At 39.9% G+C, this 21,239-nt stretch overlaps 1 protein-coding gene across 1 annotated transcript; it reads right to left on the bottom strand.

Moving 5' to 3' along the window:
* Window positions 1–961: 961 nt before the first annotated feature.
* On the bottom strand, window positions 962–21,046 carry FAN1 (FANCD2 and FANCI associated nuclease 1). The gene is made up of 14 exons (XM_061347562.1): window positions 20,828–21,046; window positions 19,168–20,560; window positions 14,497–14,637; window positions 13,353–13,548; window positions 10,728–10,961; window positions 10,088–10,219; window positions 8,842–8,950; window positions 8,313–8,432; window positions 7,215–7,379; window positions 6,080–6,248; window positions 3,604–3,707; window positions 2,583–2,777; window positions 2,094–2,222; window positions 962–1,262 (listed from the first exon to the last, which is right to left on the bottom strand). Exons 2-14 carry the CDS (start codon window positions 20,447–20,449, stop codon window positions 1,125–1,127), a joined length of 3,114 nt encoding a protein of 1,037 aa, XP_061203546.1. The 5' UTR covers window positions 20,450–20,560; window positions 20,828–21,046; the 3' UTR covers window positions 962–1,124.
* Window positions 21,047–21,239: the final 193 nt, after the last annotated feature.

Here is a 21,239-nt window from a genome sequence, read left to right as displayed (position 1 = left end):
ATTAAATTAGACTAAATAAAAGTTCATACCTTTCCACAGTGAACTTCAGGCCATTTTTTTACTTCCTCTAACAAAAAAACAGTTGGGGGGTGTTTACTTTTTCCAAGAAAAGCAGGAACACTGTGCCCTAGGAAGAGGATTCATAGAAAAGCTGTGCAAATGATCTCAATTTTGCACTATGTTCTGTTACAGTGTCTGCTGTTTGTGTGGTAAGCAGAATTTCTGCTACCAGGAAAACAAACTCAGTATGAGTATGAAGAGTGCAGAGAGTTGGCCGTGTGTTAAACCTGAAACAAACCCACAGGATTGTGGTGTCTTAAAAGAGAACTGATCCTTTTGGTTCCGTTTCAGCTGACTGGCTTATTTCTGAATGAGGAAACACATCAATTCATGTGGGGCAAAACTGTAAACCAGTACCATGAGGTACAGGGGTGCAGTGGCCTTGCACTGAACAATTCCTGTCTACTACCAGAAATATCTCCCCTTTACACAGGAAATACAGATGTTCAGGGCAGAAGGGGCTGTTAAATACATAATCCTTTCATACAGAGCAGCACATTAAAACCGCGTTTAAGAAAAGAAAACCAGTGTTATGCCTTACTCCATGCCATCACTGACCAGCTCTATTTTTTATACTAAACTGACAAATTGAAATGCAGAATACAGAGCAGGGACAGCTGGAGAACAATGCTGGTCCTGACAGTCCTGGAAAGGCAGCTTGCACCTTGCAAGGGAACTTGGACAACACGATGAACAGATGATCAGGACTTGATGCAGCCCAAGTTGTGTTGTGGAGGATGTTCTTGGTGTGTGACTGAAGCTGTTTTTCTTGTTCCTGGGCAAACCCCCAGGTTACCTGTCACAGAGTTAGTTCTTAATAGTGAATAGAAGAGAAAGGCTTTGTTCCTCTGAACACAGTGACACAGAGTACTTACGTACAGTAAGTCACACTGACAGTCTCTGCTGTTTCCAGAATGTGTTGTACTAAACCCAACTACAGGAATGTTGCAAGAAACCAGATTTTCAGAAGAAACTACTTTTAATAAGCAGCAGCCAGTGGTGCGTGTGTGATGCCAGTTCCTTTAAAATCACCCAAGTTACCCAAGTGCTCCAGAGCTCTGTTACTACCCAAGGCGTTTACTCTTGCCTCCAGTGGCTTGCACATGACACACTTCTACTGTCGCACCCAGCTTCTTCAGTTCACTCAGCCACATTATCTGCTTGTGGGACAGGCGGTCATTGGGCCCCTTCACTTCCACCAGCTACAAAGGAATGTGGATGATTGGTTAGTACTGTGCCTGTGGAGGAACTAAAAGATCATTAACTCCTGCAGGTTTATGTAAGTACTCTTTTATGGCTGTTATTTGCAACAAAAATAATATAGATTTGGCACAACAGAAATCCCAGTGAGGCCTAAACTAACTATTAACCCATGTTCCAAAGTTTAACTGTAAGAATGAAATTTATATAGTAAATATCTGCCAAAACACAGACAAAGGCCCTGGTGAATGAAGATGGGATACCACATGTTCAAAAACTGATCCTCTGCAACCTCACCTGGTCCAGCTGATACTGACAAGCAACATAGATGTTCTAGAGAACTTAATTCCAGCTACTCAGCTCTGGCTTATAAATCCATGACAAGTTGCTCCAGTAGCTGAGATGCGCAGTAGTCTCCTGGTACCTGTTCCACTACCAGGCCAGACACAATCCACGACTGTTCGCTCAATTTCTGTGTCAGAGACACAGTTGTAGTCTCGTATATTCAAGATTCTATGTAAGTGGAGGCATGAGCACCCCTAGCTGACAGCAGCCAGAATGTCAATGACTGATGGATACAGGTGCTTTCAGCAATTTTAACTGACGTATTCTACAACAATACCTTGCCACCTCTTGTTTCTCATTATGCCCATTAAAGCTACAGTAAAATGTGATGACATGGCAGATAAACAACCACCCACTGCATGCCATAGCTGCTGGGCAGATGAGCAGCAGGTTCAACTCCACCACAGCAGGATAATACAGTTCGTATGGGTCCAGGTTTTACACCTGAGGTAAGACCACGGACGCAGGGCTCAGCTCATCTGCTATACCTTGAAGTGCTGGGTGTGAGTGCTCCACACGACCAGGTCAGGCAGCCCCGCGCGGCAGTGCCGCAGATCCCTGGACAGTCGCCGGAAAACACCGCTCAGAACCCTTCCCCCAAGGCAGGAGACGAGGCTCTGTAAGAGAAGTGCTGAAAGCTGCCTTACTTTTAACTTTGATTTCCTGTACAGCCACTTCCCCACACTCACGAGAACATTCTAGGGCCCATCTCAGCTGTTTGTTTAGTCTTGTGGAACAAGAGGCTTAAGCAGATCTTATCTACAGCAACTTCCCTCCTCTGTTCCCAGCTACTGTTGCAGGAAAAGTGACCGACATATCAGAAAAGTCACAGTACTTGGGATGAGGGAGCATTGTGATTACATCCCCAAGCAATTCCTCCCCTTCCCCATCAGTCACGGCTCAGTGCCTTGCTATAAACTGTGAGTTAACAGCAAGCCTAATCAAATGAGTGCCCATTCTGGACAACAGCTCCTCACCTGAACTTGCTGGAGGGAACTAAAACGCCCCCAGCTAACCAGTGCCGCTGCTTTTCCCTCCTGTGCCGTCCAGACGTCAGCAATCAACTTTGCCAGTGTCTCTGAGGAAGCTGTCTGCAGCTGATGAAGGCTGGCCTCAATGACATCCCTCCTGTTCTCATAGAAGCTGTCAGTGTATAAATCCAGAGGGAATGTCTGTATAAAAAGGTGAATACAACTCTCAGGAGCTGCCAGCAAAGCTGTGACTCCAAGAATGACAATACTCTACTTCGTATTTTCCTTAACTACAAATTCACTCTAACAAACACTGACTCAATTTAACGCCAACATGGCCACCACAGAAACCTTTATTAAACAGGAAAAGATTTGCATTTATTTTACCATCCAGGGTCAGTGCAACAAACGCTGGCCACATCCTAGCCCCGTGCACTGCTGGGTTTTAGTTAAAAGCCACAAGTCCACCCGGAATCATGAACCTGAGGGTACGACAGGGAGCTGCTGGGGTCAGTGCAGTGCCCTTTGCTTGCTTGTGTCATTGACAAAAAAGGGAGGGAAGATCCCAAAAGCATGTAGGTGTTGGGGTGGTGCAGGTGGGATGCAAACAAACCTGGGCTCAGAAATGGGAATTCCCTTCAAAGGCTCCTGAGATGATAGGTGTGTTTTTTATCTGGTTTTTTTTTTTAATGGACTGCATTATCTTCAAATGAGCTGAGCAATGCTCAGGTACAGCAGCATTCTTCCACTGGAAACTTTGCCTAGGGACTTCACATACAGGGCACAGGCATTTAGCCAGATGAATCCCACCCTATCAGACAGTCAATCTAGACCCACAGAACAAGTAGTTCCCAAGGAGCCCTTCAGCAACAAGCTCAATATAACAAATAATAAAAACAAGCAAACATGAAGATCTGCCTGCAAAGACCTTCAGAATAAAATGTTAATCTAAGCCCAAATACAATTTTCACAGGGTTTCAGTCTTTAGCAATGGGTAAAGAAATTCTCTAAAGAAAGCTTTACAAACCTGATAGGAATTTCTGAAAACATCGGGTATGCCATCCATGAAAATGATATCCCACATTAGAATACCATAGAGTGTGATAAACGTCGAGCCTTCTCCATGAATACCTAAAGGACGAAATTTAATAACAATGGAAACATTTAATTTCTACAGCAGTCTCACAGAAAGAGGTACTAAATCATCATGATCCAAACAAACATACCAGGCTCAGGTGTACACACACCTGATGTCAATACATACTGATGTTACAGCATCAAGTTCCAAATGCACTTTATTACTCCACAATTTGCTAATGCTTTCTATTTCCAGGCTAGTGGCCTTCCCTTGCACGATAAAATTAGTGTGCCCTGTCACAAATACAGTTTAGTGTTTACCAATTTTTAATACATAATTTAAAAGATTAACACTAAAAAGTAGCATATTAATAACAAAATGTTTAGATTAATCTGTTTTATACATAAACGCATGCATACGTACATGGAGCTGCACATATAGCTATACATGTATGTGCTGCAAAAAGCAATCACTCACTGCCAGGAGACCAATTTATATATGTATATATGCACATGTATATATACGTGTGTATATATAAACACATATATGAATTAAATACATTTGCATATATACTTACATATATGGAATATTTATTATATAATATATTATATGTACATATGTGTATATATACATTACAATACATATGTATATAAATGTATATATAGTATCTAGATAAATATATACGTAATATATAACCAATATATTAACTAATTTATATATGTATATATAATTTTATATATTATTATATATAATATATATATTATATTTATAACACATATAATTTGTATATTTATAAATATATATATTGTATATATGTATATATACATATAAATACATCTTCCATATTACACAATATATATTATTATATATATTAGTGTTATGTTTATTGTATATATAGCTATAATTATATATTACAGTAGATCATTTGTAATATTATTTAAAACATTTAACATGGATGGCCATATGTATATATTGTATATATTACATCTTACATATGTGTAAATGTGAAAACGTATATGTGAATGTACATATACAGTATATTGGTATAAACATATATATGTATATATACACACATATAGACTATATAGACATATATATGTATACATACACACATGTGTGTGCATATGTATATATATATACACACACAGTTTGTGTGTGTGTGCTTATATATACACACAGGCACACTCCAGGGAGGTTGTGGAGATCCTCAGAAGTTGGACACGGCCCTGAGCAACCTTGCTCAAGCAGGGAGAGGGACAGGGTGACCTCCAGAGCTCAACCTCAACCATTCTGTGATGTATGTTTAGTATAATATATGATTTATATGTAACGTTACAAATGGATAATAGAATATATGCTACATGTTTGTTATACTATATAGAATATATAGCATAGGGCAGAGAGGGCACATGTGTGGGGTTAATGTGCACAGTGCTGGAACAGGCATGCTGTTCCCATAGGCCTACCACTAAATCACATGGGGCCACTGTGTGCTCCAAACGTGTACTGAGCCACTGAGCCTGGATGACTGATGGTGGGTGGGTGGGAGTGAGGCATCGGGTGGGGACTTCAGGACAATTCTCCCAAAGTCTAAATACTGTCACCTTCCCATTTACCCTTTTCTGATATGGCCACTTTTCCTGCAACAGTATTTGGGAACCTATCAGTCATACAAAATCACACAAAGTACATTTCATCTCAAAATACAAATTTTATCTTAAAAAAAACCCAAACAAACCAACCTGCCTACCTTTTTGTATTTTGCTTTTTTCCTATACAACAACAGACCTATATATTCAGCTTTTCACATCTCCTATATATGAACATATATAGGAGCTATATAGGTATGAAATATATGAACAACTACATATATAAACAATATATATGTGTAAAAATATATATTTTATACATATACATATATATTGGATGAAAAACATATTTTCATATACAGATATGAAAATATATGAAAAACTACTTACAAAGCTAAAACCCAAGCCTTTTCAAATGAAGTTGCTAAGTAAGTGTCCTGCTATGGTGTACCTTTCCTTAATGACACTCCTTAAATGACATTGCTACCCTAACAAATAAAATAGCTGTTGAGTGATAAGAAAGGCAAAGTGAGTGCTTTCCTATGGAGATAAAGAAGAAACATTGGGGATTTTTTATTTTTTTTTGAAACATTTCAAAACCACCTTAGGTACATGAAGGCAGCAAGTAAAGACCAGAAAGCGGGTTAAGTTGAAAATACATATTAGAACATTTTGGTAAGGAAATTAAGTTTTAGAGCCATTTAGAACAGAATCAGATTAAAAAACTAGTCTAATGGAATCAGCTAAAACTGGTCTGTTAACTGTATTGCTTCATAAATTGCATTGTACTGCCACACTTATTTCCCTGTGAAAACAAACAAAAAAGTTACTCTTACCCTGATCGTAACCATTCTGCCTGTAATGAGTTAACGCCAACTCCTCAACTGAACACATGACTGTAGATACACTGATGGCTTTGCCTCCTTCTTCATCATCGATATCCTCCATTAGAAATACAGATTTTCCCATTCCTGTCTGAGGGCACATCTTTCCTTTGATTGTAACCTGAACATGTTAAAAGACCCAGTTACTTTCCAGGAACACATTTAAAAAGCTTCAGCCTAGGTAGTTGAATCCCTCTTAAAACACTGTCCTCCTTTTCAGTTTTCTTAAAATCAGAACTAGACTTGTTTCCAAATATCAACTGAACAAAATTTAACCTGCCAGTCCTTTGAAATCATTGCTTAGCTGTCAGAAACTGGCAAATATTTCAGGAAAAAAAGTGTAGCAAAATTGCTAAGAAGATGGAAATGTAGTATTGTGATATGTAGGACCAGGAAAGAACAACACAGATGACGGAGGAGACTCGTGCTGGACTAAGAAAAAGAAGGGCTATAGGGAGATACGTGATGACAAGGCCAAGACAGTGAGGCTCTGCTCTGACTTTGCCCAGAGACAATTATCTTTGCAATGGTAGGGAAAAGAATGAGTTCAAAAACCCCCATTCCAATATGATGCAAGTGCATAATTTTGTGTATTTGCATAGTATATATTTAGACTCCCAAAGCACAACTCCCAAAGGCTACTAGAAAACCTTGCATTTTTTGAGCCATAAAACTCATGATGACAACATGCTCAGGTTACTATTACTTTTTCTAAAACACACAAAACCCTTGGCCCGAAGAAACCATAGGCAGAAACAGAAAGGTTCTGAGTGTTACTGGTAAATCAGTAGAGTTTGGAGCTGATCAGATTCATAACACATATTCAGTAAAGCAATGCAAATTACATCACTGTACAGCTGACTAACTCCAGCTAAGAAGCTGACCATTTATTAACGAAGTACAACTATTTGTTTACAAGAGGCTTTTGTTTTAGAAACACATTTGTATTCATTTTCCTGCAGCACAAATAAGTCAGAGACTGGAACGGCGCACATAACAACAGTCTCTCAGATAATTTTTTACTGTCAGGAGAAAAAAAGACCTCATGAATTGTTATTTCTTAGAAACCACCAGCAACTGCACTTACGTGTGTCACATCCTGCACAGGTATGGCTGGCAGATCATGGAGCAGGCATCTGAACTGCTTGCAGCTTGGCGAGTCTCTGATTCTTAGGCCCCGCTGGTAGAGAGACAGCCGATGCCCTGTACGTACAAATGGGTCTGCCAGCCCATTTCTGATGCAGTCAATGGCCTAGCAAAGAGCAACGTAACAAGCAATCATTTAGAAAGACCTATGCATACCTATCTGTCTTTACTAGGCCCGAAAGACAAAACTGATTTAAGAAGCACAAAAATGTGAAACTAAAAACCAGCATTTAAGACAGTGCCCCTTTTTTTATGTAGGACTTTCTAACTAGTTACTAACATTTTGCAATAGCAGGCTTCTGGATTCACATTTGCACTGGTACAGTAAAAAAGGAATTACAATCTACTTGTACTGATCAATGTAAGATTAAGGAAAGGTAAATTCTACGTAAGTGACCAGAAAAAGAGAGTTGATTCTAAGGTAAATCAGTTTAATATTTTTAAGCCAGTTCCTTAACAGCACGTCATACAGAATTAGAAGGACCAGATCAGTTGGGTATGTACATACAGAACAAATTTTAGACCAATACACTACTGCACTGAAGAAAATCTGGGGTTAAATATGGACTCCAAAAATTAATTCAAATCATGGTTCTGACATACTCTCTGTGACTTGAGGAAAGCACTTAATCCCAGTTCATAAATAAGGAACTAACCCTTCCTTTGTACAGCTTCTAATTCCAAAACTGGAAAAAAGCTTGACATGGGGGTATAAGATGCAGAAGAGACAAGTGCAGACACTTGATAGTTTATGATATTATTTCCTCTTAACAGACCTAGAAAATAAAATGCAAAACAAAATACAAGCATTTTAATCCCAGTTCCCTAGCATTCTTCTATGCAGGCCAATCAAGGATGAGGATAAACTCAATATTCAACTTCTTAGGAGGAACTGGTTGCCTGACCTTGGAATCCCTAGCAGTACCTGCATTTTTAGGAAAGCCCACCCTTCTGTTCTTCTCATACAAAGTATTTTTAAAGCTGTTTCAGACAATGACTGCAGTGTCCCCAGCTTTACAGCATCCAGTTGTGAAGGTACCTTCTTAGTGTTTTTCAAGTGCTGATGTAAATTCAGAGCTAGGCGATCCCACCACCGCCCTCTGCTGTCAGTGCAATACACATCCTGAGACAGAAGAGACCGCAGCTCCTCCACCGCTTCCTGCAGAGTCAAGATTGTATCTTTATTAAGGGAGTTAGAAAACCAAGTTGCAGTTTCATTACATAATTATCTGGCCACTCTCCCTTCTGCACAATTCAAACCCCATTTTTACTTCAGCACCCACTGTATTCAGGTGCATGGATATATCTTAAAAACTCTAGAATATTTTTATGTAAACTTAAAGGTCAGCTGCCAAAAAGACAATCTTTTTGTCCTTTCCCTATTTCTTACTGTAGATGAAAAAGACCTGAATATTAATTGTTGCCTTTGCAGGGGCAACAAGTCCTGGTTTCAGGTGTAACAGTTATTTTTTCTTCCTAGTAGCTGGTACAGTGCTGCTACATCATCAGTATAAACAGCTGAACAATGCTACACTAAACACATACTCCTATTCACTTCACCACTTTACCTTATACATGTGAAGTCTCTGCAAAATTTCAACACCGTGAGAAAGGATTCTTGTATACACCCAGCCAACTGTGAAATGTCTCAAGTACTCAGGTAAAACTCTGTGATAGCTGAAAGGTAAGAGCAGCTCAGATCAATTTAATGATGTCAATTTAAACTCTTAAAATTCTCTTACTAAGAATGCTTATACCTAAAGGACTTACAAGAATTAAATGCCTTATATACTACAATTGAACTGCAATGAGTATCGCAGCTCCCATGTCAAGAACCCAAAGGTAAGAAGATGGTTTAGGTAAGGTAGCAGGTGCAAGCTGCATTTGCTCAGCTTATTTTGGTTTCAACAGCAGTGGAATTATCAGTAAGTTCTACATCAAACAATAAGTTATTACACCGTGTTCTGTTAGTGCCAACTTTTCTCGTAAGTCAGATGGCTAACCTCAGAAAAACAGCTGAACAAAAGAAAAAGGCTAGAACAGGAATTTTCTGCTAGAAAATGAAGACTAACATCTTTTGAGTAGGCACCTCTACATTTCAAGACAGTCTTTTGAATGTCTTACTGAAATCAAAATAGGGTTTTCCAATGTCTTTCGTGCGAAATGGAACAGGCCTCCAACTGACCTTCTATGAATATTATTTTAAATCAGTTGCCATGAAAATGAATATAATGCCAAAGTGCATCATACTAAAAGGAAAACGTACTTTTAGTGTATCATTAAACCAGAAAACAAAATAATTGACAGAAAAACTGATGAAGAACATTTTAAAACAATATACATTATTTCAGTTCTCAGATCTTTAGTAACATTTCCTGAATGGCACCCACTTGGAAGCCTGAAGAGACGAATAACCCAGTATATTTTTCCGTATCATTTGCAACATCCTTTTATTCACAGTGAATTTTAAATTCTGATTATGGCTATTCTATTCGCCTAAAAGCCAAAAAAGAAACTATGACAAGGGAAAAATAAGGCTCTTGTTCTCCTGCACTGGCACATAGAACAGAAATGCTTTAGTGCTTTATCCATGCTTACCAATTCATTCCCAAAGCCTTATGAAGAAAGCCTTTTCATACCATCACTTAAAAGCTAAACAACCAACCAGGAAGTTCAAAGCTTTCAAGAACATTAAAGCTTCTAAATTTATCAGGCTTAAATAATATCACAAATCTATGAGCCTCTCTCAAAAGTACCAAAAGTAAGAAAATACACTTAATAGTTTCACATGAACACTAGTTTCCAATGAAGTACCTCAAAGAAGGGTGATTTTTCAGCTTGTTCCAGGTGTCTTTTGCACACATATACAGATGATTAGCTTCTTCCCAGTTCCCATTTACCATTGCAGTGGCTATATCATTTGACAGATGAGCAGCAGTTGCATACCTAAAGGAAAAACCATAATAAGTGTAAAAGGCTCAAAAAAAACCATGTACAGCTAAAAGAAGAAATCAATTTGTCCATACAGTATCTTTTTAAAACACCCTTTCAGTCTCCAAAGACACTGAATCATGCAGCCAGCATTCTTAGCCTCATAGGATCAGCACGGTTTACACCAGCCACGTACATCATGTTTCAAATTGCTTATAAACTAGAGAATGTATTATTTTTGTTTGGTCCATTCTAATGATCATTACAACAAATGAAGAAACAACTTCCATCAGCAGATGATCACAAAGCAAATACATAAGCTATTTTGGTTCAAAAGGTAAGCCTCTGCAAATTATGAGTCCTACCTGGGTACAAAATTGCATTTAAAATAATTGCAGAAGTGCACTTCTATCTAATTACATCTGGGGTTCTGCATGATGAATCCTTATTTGCCTACAGAAGTACTGCGGTAAAGCTTTTCTAGAAATAAAGAGTTTTCCAGACTTCCAAAGCTCCCCCTTACCTGATAAGATCTTCTCTGTCCTGGAAGACCTGTGTTTTCCTATTTACAGTGTAACTGGGGAATACCATACGCCCCATGTTTACCATAAGGACTGTGAAGAGCTGTCCTTGACCAGCACTACCAGCTTCTTCATCCTCCATTGACTCAGACAGTGAAAATAGCAGCAGAATTCGAGAAAAGACATCTCGAGGGCCTTTACAGACCCTGACAGATTTTCCAGCCAGCTCCTTCACCCTGGAAGGACAATTAAAATCATTACAGCAAATTGGTTTTTACCATCACTTATGAAAATTCAAATATACTGAATGAAGAGCAATATTGGTTTTGAGCCAGTTAATGTGTAAACTTGATTTTCCTTGACAGCAGCAGCTTGAGAAAGTTATTTAGTATATGTAACCTCTAGTGAAAAGCTGAAGTAAATGCATCTTACGTAATAAAAGGTTTAAGGGCCAAAATTCAGGCCCAATAAAATTGGAACTAACTGTTCTTTGGGTGCAGCCACTCTTATTGCTATGCCAGGTAGTACCAACATGTAGTTTGCTGTTAGGGTGATGTTTAGAGACCACAACTTGAGATTCCTTATTTTAGGGTATCTCCATTATTGCATCTTCATCCAGCCTTTTTATACAAGAGAACATTTCTGTTACTTGTCTACAGGACAGTATGGATTTAAAACAGGATCATCGCTGATCTCAGTGGGTAACTAGTATTTCAGCTGTCTGCTACAGCAAAGAACATCACATTCCTAAAGCATCAGCCCTCTCTTTTGGCATAAGAAGACCTTGCTGACTCACGTAACAGTAATTCTTGATTTTAAAGTTCTTCTTCCAATACTAGGCCCCTCTGAATACAATGAATTTTGTGATGAATCGCATGACAGACTTCAGGGTGCGAATATCTGTCCAATAAACATAGCTATGCAAAACTTGACAGAGCTTTACATCTCTCTCATTTGAAAAAGAATACCACAGGAAAGATAAATGATGTTACTGAAGCAAAGGCAGCATATACTGGTATCTGTGAGCTTTCTACCTAACCTGCATTTTGTAAAGAAAGCATTTCACAGTTCCTCGATTCAGACCCCAGTTCTCCAGCCTACCAGACAAGCTAAGTTCTAGAGAAGCAAACTGTGTTTATATGCACAGCTACTTTTTGGCCAACTTCATGAAGTTTAACCATGCCAAGTGCAAGGTCCTACACCTGGGTCGGAGCAATTCCAGGCACAGCTACAGGCTGGGCAGAGAAGAGATTCAGAGCAGCCCTGCGGAGAAGGACTTGGGGGTGCTGGTCAATGAGAAAATGAACATGAGCCAGCTTCAGTGTGCGTTCACAGCCCAGAAAGCCAACCGTATCCTGGGCTGCATCAAAAGGAGCATGACCAGCAGGCCGAAGGAGGTGATCCTGCCCCTTTATTCTGCTCTCGTGAGACCTCACCTGGAGTATTGTGCGCAGTTCTGGTGTCCTCAACATAAAAAGGACATGGAACTGTTGGAACAAGTCCAGAGGAGGGCCACAAGGATGATCAGGGGACTGGAACACCTCCCGTATGAAGATAGGCTGAGAAAGTTGGGGCTGTTCAGCCTGGAGAAGGCTGTGTGGAGACCTCATACTATCTGAAGGGGGCCTGTAGGGATGCTGGAGATGGACTCTTCATTAGGGAATGTAGTGATAGGACAAGGGGTAATGGGGTAAAACTGAAACAGGGGAAGTTTAGATTGAATGTAAGGAGGAAATTCTTTCCTGTGAGGGTGGTGAGGCACTGGAATGGGTTGCCCAGGGAGGTTGTGAATGCTTCATCCCTGGCAGTGTTCAAGGCCAGGTTGGACGAGGCCTTGGGTGATATGGTTTAGTGCGAGGTGTCCCTGCCCATGGCAGGGGGGTTGGAACTAGATGATCTTAAGGTCCTTTCCAACCCTAACTATTCTATGATTCTATGATTCTAAGTCCAGAATGGACTTGTACTCTAGCACTAGTACGCTGGCTATTACTTCACTTCATATTCCTGGATTTTTTGTGGATGTTCTAGCTACAGATCCAACTCCAAATACCAAGAATGGTAATGCTGTAATCACTCCTATTAGGGCAGAATGACATCTTAAACCTGAAATCTGCAGCCCAGAAGACCTGGAAGTCAAGGGCATCTGATAAACACAGCTGTGACAGCCACAGAGGAAAAATTCACATGACAGAAAGAACACTTTGTCAAGCAAACAAGCTTTTTGCTTTAAAAATACTGCTGAAAAATAGGCTCTATGATGATGTACAAGGTCAATCACAGTGATTGTTATTGCTCCCCTCCAATTCTACTAAAAGAGCTCATCCAGCAAACAAACATCAGACAGTTGCTTTAACAGTCAACAACTTTCCCTATTTAATCCTAGACGTTTCTCTGTATGGCTGAGTAACTTTGGAGATAACCATGCCCACGGCTGAAAAACCTGACACAGTTAAAAAGAAAAGTCTAACATTTAACCTTCTGTTTGATCCACTGTGAACCAAAATTTATTGCTGCCCTTTTTTATTCATGAATTTACTAAATGCATTTGTCTCTTCCAAAGGCATCTGGATTGAGTCTTTTGAAGCACAACTTACATTCACCCGCAAAATCTAACTACAAAGAGTTACCTTTTTAAAATCACTGTCCCAATACCAGCCTGGCTCTTGCTGAAGACTGAACGTTGTTTAGCCAAACTCAGAAAATCACCCACAAGTTGCTGTTTCTGACCATTTGTGTTTGGCAAATGAAAGATCTTTGCCAGTGTTTTTAGCTCAGGGGCTGAAAGCAAATCCAACCCTTCACACAGGTCTTCCAGTTCAGATTCTGAAAGTAAAATGACCCACATATAGTCATTATGTGCTATACATATACACTAAAGCAAGAACTCACATAACCTAGTAGTAATCTCATGACTAAAGACTATTCAAACATGTATTACAGATGCTAGCTGGTTCAGCTTGAAATTAATTCTCTTCATAGGTCCAATGTGAAGGAATAATCAGAGAAAATATCCCTTTGCAACTTCAAAACAAAACCAAACATGCAGGAATTCTGCCAAGGTACAGTAAAATGCTGTTCAGAAAAACTTGTCTTCCTCATGATTAAACTTTGCCCAAAGCAAAAAAAAAAACAAACCCAAAAAGTGATGCCAGGGAGCAGCAAGAGCAGAGCTGCTGGACAAGGGGGAATGAGCCAGGAGTCAAGAGTGACCACAGCACTGGCAGTGTCCTCACCAACCCTGGTGTGGCTCCACCAGAAATGGTCAGAGAAAAGATCCTGCCAGAAGATTCTGCTGGTAGCCACTGAAAAGCTTGAATGATGAGTAAGGTCCAGGGACAATCTGAGGGACAAGCCAGATATAAGACAAGAGACAAGACTGGAAACAAACAACTGCAGCACTGGTTGGAGGTCTAGCCAGCCAGGGGTGTACAAGGCCTGGGACAGGATTCCTGCAGGATACCTCAGGGCAGTTAGGAATGATGGTGGGTATTGCTCCTGGACCAACATGCAGAAGCTGTGCAGGTCAGGGTCTGAGATGAGGCTGGTGAGGGCAAGTCAGGCCTATTGCTGTACTTATAGCCCTGAGATTTATTTACCTCTCCCTGTTACCTCATTTGCACTAACTGCTTTTATTATTAGGGTAACACATCTACCTGAAACCTTTATTCTGCTTCTCTATTTCTCCAGGCACAGTAATGCATCAAACTCTAAAATGACTCAACAGCAGATTTTATTTGTAATATTTTTAAAATTTATTAATGCTGGCCATACCTGTTTGCAGAAATCTGGCTTCAGCCAGTTCTTCAATTATTGGTGACAGATCCATACTTATCTCTCCATACTCTATTTTGTTCACCTTTAACCAGTTCAGCTTGCGTTGAAAAAGTCTCACATATAACTTCTGCCCTCCAACTGCAGATTGCATTTAAAATGGGGAAGGATAAAAAGAAAATTAAATTCTGAAATATAATACTATGCACATTCACTACCTTAACTAGAAAAATTACTTCAGTGCAGATATCCTCTAAACCACGCTTTAAATCTGCTTATGTTCTACAAGCAGACTTGGTAAACAACAGAACTTTCCAAGTAATTATTGCTCATTATAACCTTTAAGTTTTGTAGGTAGAAAATTATTACAACATATTTGTAGGTAATGAACATTACTAAAATGTACTTTGGACATGCATACCCTTTAAGAAATAATTTGTTTTCTAGGAAAAGACAACTTCATTTTTCAAACTTTGCATACTGTGATGTTAATTAGATATTTATTTCTTCACCACTCATTCAACAACCAACTATTTGATGTTGAGGAACAAAAGAAGCCCTCATCTCACAGAATACCTCTCTGTTTAGTATTCAGGTTCTTATTTTTTTGAAGAATATGTTTAATTTTATTAATGCATCTACTGAAAACAAAGGAAAAAATCCTATCAATTTGATATCAGGGAAGTGCTCTCTTCAATTACCTTTTAAAAATACTTTTAAAATACTAACAATGCTGAAATTGAACAAAATAGCTTATTAAATCTTAGCTGAAAATAGCCCAGCTATTGTTACTACATCCAGCATCCTTTTGAATACTTTATGCATCCCTCATTAACTTCTATTTTTTTTATCTGTTTCTGCTGGTCCTTAACTGAAACTGAATTAATAAATTAATAAAAACAGACACTGAGACATTCCCAGACCCAAATATATCTAAGATAACTTTTTTACAATATATATATCCAAGTTAACTTTTTTACACACTTATTTAATTATTCTCCTGTCCTTGAAGAGACTTCTTCAGCCTTTTTTTCAACAGAATTTTTTCAGGATCGATTCACTGACAGAATTACATTCAGACACATAAGCCTGTCATTTCTCTGTGGGGTTATGACTTCTTTCAAGTCTGTCTCCAGGCTTTACAACTCAGGAAAAAGGCTGGACATCCTTTCTTCAACCCATGTAAACTCACCAAACTAGGGCTGCAAACCGGTAAAGGCATGTGAGTATGGCTTTCTGGCAAAAAGACTGTAATGACAAATAGAATAAGAAAGCATGGCACAAGTAATTAAATGCTTCTTAAGCATGCTGTTCTGCAGCACATTACCTTTGAAAATTTGGAGCATTTAGCTTTTTTTTTTTATTTTAAAGTTCTTAAGACAGTTTCAGGTGTGTCACTGAAATTACAAAACTGCTCTAAGCTGAAACATTATCAGCAAAACAGAAAAACATTACGTTGTTTTTTTTGTTCAGTTCCACTGGTAATTCTCCCAACTGCAGCCTGCAGTGACATTAAACATGGACCATTACACCAGAGTTTAGACAGATCTCAGCTTGCATACAAAGCCTGACACTGCACTGCAGATCACTCCTGACGGAGACACCTCTGCTTTTCCCTATTTTGATTTACTGTTTCCAGTAATTAAAAAATTGGCAGTGCCCTACATCCAACATAAAAGCCATCCACTTCTGAGCAAACTGGGCAGGAAGAAATGACTGCTTCAAATTTAATCCTTTTCAAAACATCATTCCTTTCATAATAAGCTTTAGAGAAAACTCACTAGAGAATGGTAGACATTTTAGCAGAAAATAATTAAATACTGGAGAATACCTATGTTCAAGGAACTTTATAGTATAAAATGTGTAGGATTTTTGTATTATGATAACTGAAAGACAACAGTTGCCTAGGTAGAAATTTCTAATGTGGAACAGCTATCTCATCTACCTGAGCTTTTGAAGCATTCTAAGATTTCCTGACGGTAAAATCATCCGTCACCTGCCTAGAATTCATTACCTATTGATCTAATGCTATTTGATCACTGTGTTTCTCCTACCCTGCAAAGAGAGGTTGTTTTATCTGGGACTCCAGCAGTCAGTGCAGACATGGATTTTTACCAATCAGCACCACTCTACAGTAATTCTTTCTGTATTCTGAACTCCTGTGAGAGGGGTATATTGACATCACACTTCTGAAAGAGAAACCAAGCACTTCCTTTTTTTAATAGAACAAGCTTCTGTTAATGGTGTGCTGTACTAACCCAGAGAAGGGAGTGTGGAAATAACGAGTTGTATCCTGAGCATCTCTTGTCAAAGTATTTATAGCCAAAGCCTACAACCACTAATGACCTAACTGTCACTTTATTCCCAGATCTTCTCTGGATGTAAATGATACACATCTACCGCTTGCCTCAGAGAGCACTAACAACAGTTCTGTTGCTTATATTCCATTCTTTCTTTATATATTCCCTTTTTTAACTATCACAGTATAAACAAGGCCTTATCAAGATGTCCCTGTATACACATTTAGGTGGAGAAAGTTAACTGCTGTAATATTCTTACGGTCTTGAGTGCACCAATAGGTTCTGCAATGCCATCCAAACACTCGCAGGTTTGGCTGCTTGTGTTCAGTCTCAGCTCTGACAAGGTGCAGCTGGGAAGAGCTGGGTGAGGCTTTGTCACAGCATCCTGTTTACTGCGGAGCTGTACTTAAGCTCAGGCTGGTGGCTTGGGCTGTTTCTGCCTTGTCACTATGGACTTGCCTGAAGACTTGCCACCACTGGAGCACAGCTAAATGCAGTACTGGATTCCCTTTGCTCCTCTGCTTTGAGCAGTGTGGGCTTGTACCCCTGCAGGTGAGATGAAGATGTGGCCGCTGCCTGTCCTGCTGTCCCCTTTGGCTCCCACCTCGTCTTCCTGTGCAGAATGGTCTGTTCTTGCTGCTCCCTGACAAACACTGTCCTGTGTTATGAGAATACTGTAACTAAGATGAGATCACAATTCATTAGTATCTTACACTAGTATTATGCTTTAATTTTTCAAATATTTGGTGTTACTGGGTAATTGTAATTATTACAATTTAATCTGCAAGAGCTTAATTGTGATCAGGTAACCATTGCAGAAATACCTGTGTGAGTTCAGAGCCCTTGCTTCCTCCTCTGGAGTTTCTTAACCTTTTTAGCAACCATCTCTTATGGTGGTTCGAGCCAGCTAACTTTTCAACTATGGCAAATTAATGCTCACCTGGTCCTTTCCAGCTGTTTTAACTTCGGAAGAAGTTTTAGATTCTGAAGTTGTTCCTCCCCCCATTTTAAGTACCTCCTAAAGAAACAGGTATGTACTGACTCCATTTTTTTTTAAGGAATTACTTATCACAGTTACATTTCTTCCCCAAAAACTCAAGCCACTGCTTCTCCATTTTTTGTCCTTCTGTATCCTGTATTAAAAAACCTTGTGATGTCATATACTTCATTCTATTATTCTCCATATCTATGTAAGTTATTAGGAAAACATTTACTGAAAGCCTTCTATTGGCCTTGGAAAAGTTCCACACAATTGCTAATCACAAGTCATTACCTTGCTGGTCTCTTTTGTAATGCATTGTGGTATAAGTCCACAGTACCAGTTGGAACTTAAATAACCATAGAAAGAAACATTAAGGGACTAAGAGCTCCTAATGGCTAGAACAGTTTTTTTCCACTTTGCAATGGGCAAAGTCTAAAGATTTTTGTATGCTAATACAGAAAAAACTAATATAATTTACAGAGAGGAAAACCACCAAAATAAGTTTCATACAGGGAAATACTATACTTTAGTGTGTTAAACTTTACAGCCTGCTAATTAAGTCAAACTCAATGAGCACGTTAATAAGTGCAGTCTACTGCTGAATATTTTTACCAGCAGGTATGTATGCAACTGTTGCTTTCACATATCCAGCTCAGATGCATAAACTGAGCTTGTATGAGCATGTATCTAAAAATTCTTTGTCAGGCACCTGTATACTGCTATAGTGGCTTAAAACTATATATAAATGGTTGTGTCTGCAATAATTCCAGATACATATTTTCCTGTGGAAGTTGTTATAAGCTTATTGTGATGCTTCAAGTTTGCAGCACAAGTGCTGGTGAAACTACTCTTAATTACGGTTTAAGACAAGTTATAAATATACATGGAACTTGGAGGGTTAGTTTTACCTTGCATCACTTTTTCCATGCTTTTGCTGTTAACTTACGAATATAGGATTGATATGTTTGCTTTCTTATGTAAATATGGATGGCTTAAAACTCCAACATTCTGGCTCTTACTGAAATTAAGGAAAGTTATGTATTAAGCTACATACAAGAAAATTACTGCTAATTAATAAGTAGCATTCTAAACACTCGATAATAATCAGATAACCATGGATCTACACCAAGCACAAAAAATATCTGTAAATGTGCTGAAGCAAAGTTCACAAATGCCACTTCACGTTTTTTTTTCCCAATGTCTATGTATCCAGCACAGGCCTCTTCATAACCCCATTGTGTAGAATTCTCATAATGTATTAATCATTGAAAGCTTGGTGTTAACTGATGTTCTTTTTCTGTACTATGGGTTTCCTTCCTTGGAAACATGTTTAAATGAAGCAGGAAGCTGACTTAAGATTCTAAAAAACAGAACAGTAAAAAACCATACCTGATAACTTGCAGAACTTGGTTATAATGTTCATATCTTGCTCATCAAACAGTCTGACATCATCCTCATTCTCCAAGACTGCTCGCAGCACCACTAAAAAATTCTGGAGGTAATATGGGTGACCAGAAGAGCAAATGTCATTTATCTGGTCTAAAATGTCCCCAATGGAATTTTGAAATTCTACCTCTTTCACAGTTTCTGACAAAGTATGATTAACCTCATCCTTAAAGTCTTCATGAACTTCCACAGGAAGTACTTGTATATCACCTTTGCTAAAGCAATTTTGTGTACCAGAGTTCACTTCCTTCTTGGAAGAAGGAATATGCCGAGTATGAGGCTGAGTCTTGACTTCCAAACTACTGAGCAGCTCTGCTGAAGTAGAAATAGCTAGATGTGTTTCAAATTTGTCAGGACTATGTATCACACCTTCAGACCTTCTTTCTGTTTTGGTGCTCCCTGTACCAACAGGTAACCTTTGACCTTTAATGTCAGCAGCTGGTAATGATACCTCAACAATATCCACAAGGTCTTCTCCATTATGTTTGTTTATTTCTTGTAATTTGGGTTCCTTTGATACATTTTGTTCCTGATGCTCTGTCTGAGCAAGTTGATTTTCTTTCTGAGAACTATTCCCAGCATAAATCTCATCATCACCATTCTGTGCTGCAGCACTTTTGCACATATTGTGACCTGCCGGAGGTGAAGAGTTGATCTCTTTATATGTGATCTGTTTTCCTCCCTGGATACGTCTTCTGGACAGTTTAGATGACAAGCTTCCCAAAGAGACTATTCTAACTGTTTCAGTCTGTGGTTCACTGTTGACACTACAAAGTGAAGTACTATTGCTAAAATAAGGACTTACTTGTGCTGTACTCGATTCTGTTTTCAATGAACTGCTTTTGGAAGGACTTGTTTCTAGATTTAAGGGGTTTTTTGAAAAGTACAAGCTGGAATTATTGTTCACATTTGAAGCTGGGGGGCTCCCATTCCTAACAGAGCTGAGTGTTGAATCACTGACACCAGTCTTGCCATGATTTCTCTGACATGTTTCATCCATGTGCTCATGAATTCTGTACATTGGCACAGCTTGCCCACACATGGAACAGGTAATTTTGGCAGGGGGAGCATTGCTAAAAAGGGAAATAATAGAGGACGATGCTGGAGGTATAGATGGTGTTCCTTTACCTTCCACTTTTTTTGTTGTTCCTCGTTTCCTTTTATTTTTACCAAGTGACAAACTTGTTCCAGGCCTTTTAACTCCCGAAGACCCAGCTTCTGCCATGACAAAACTTCAAAGCCTTTACAAGACAGAGGCAACTTCATTCAGGCCGTATCTCCTTATTCTAAGCCTTTACTTGGCTTTGCATTCTCTACCTGTAATCCTCTGACGTGCCTTCAACAACAAAAAATATATGGAATGCAAGATTTTTTGAGGTACCAAACGCAACGCAGACTAACACTGAAGAAGACAAACCCTGGAGGCGAACAAGCGATCCTATACTGCTACAGTGCAACCGCCCCTTTCCCCCCCCACCACACACACAAGCAAGAGCACCACGGCTGCCGTACGAGCACCGCTGGCCTCAGGGGAACGGCCTGAAAGAGGGGAGCACCCCGTGCACTCATGCCAGCTAAGCACCGCGTTCACTTACAGATGTACACGCAAGCCGGAGATGGAATTCTACCCCAGGGCGGTCAGCTCCTCTAAACGGTGCCGTGCTGCGCGCTCACACGCACACCGCTTCCCGGCGCCATCCGCCCGCTCTCACAAGCGTTCCCGCGCGGAGTGACGCGGCCCGGGCCCGTTCCGCGAAGCGCAGCGCTGCGGCTGAGGCGCCGCAAGCGGCTCCACGCGCGGTCTCGGGGCTCCGAGCTCAGCTCCCGCCCCTCCTTCCGCGCCGGGACACGTGCGGCCGGCCCCAGCACCGCCCTCACGCACCGCACTGCGTCCCTGAGCCGCGAGAGGCCTCAACGCCTCGCCCCGCCGCCAGGCCAGCCAATCCATCGCCGATGGCGGCCCGGAGGCCTGGGCACCAGAGCGCGGATCCCGGGTAGCGCCCGCCGGGAAAGCC

The sequence above is a fragment of the Neopsephotus bourkii genome, unplaced genomic scaffold (genome assembly GCF_033783945.1).
Source record: "Neopsephotus bourkii isolate Nb327-2 ecotype Australia unplaced genomic scaffold, CSIRO-AGI_Nbou_v1 NB_318, whole genome shotgun sequence".
Taxonomy (NCBI): Eukaryota; Metazoa; Chordata; class Aves; order Psittaciformes; family Psittacidae; genus Neopsephotus; species Neopsephotus bourkii.
The sequence above is the reverse complement of the archived record's forward strand: the minus strand, read 5'-3'. Positions and strand labels throughout refer to the sequence as shown.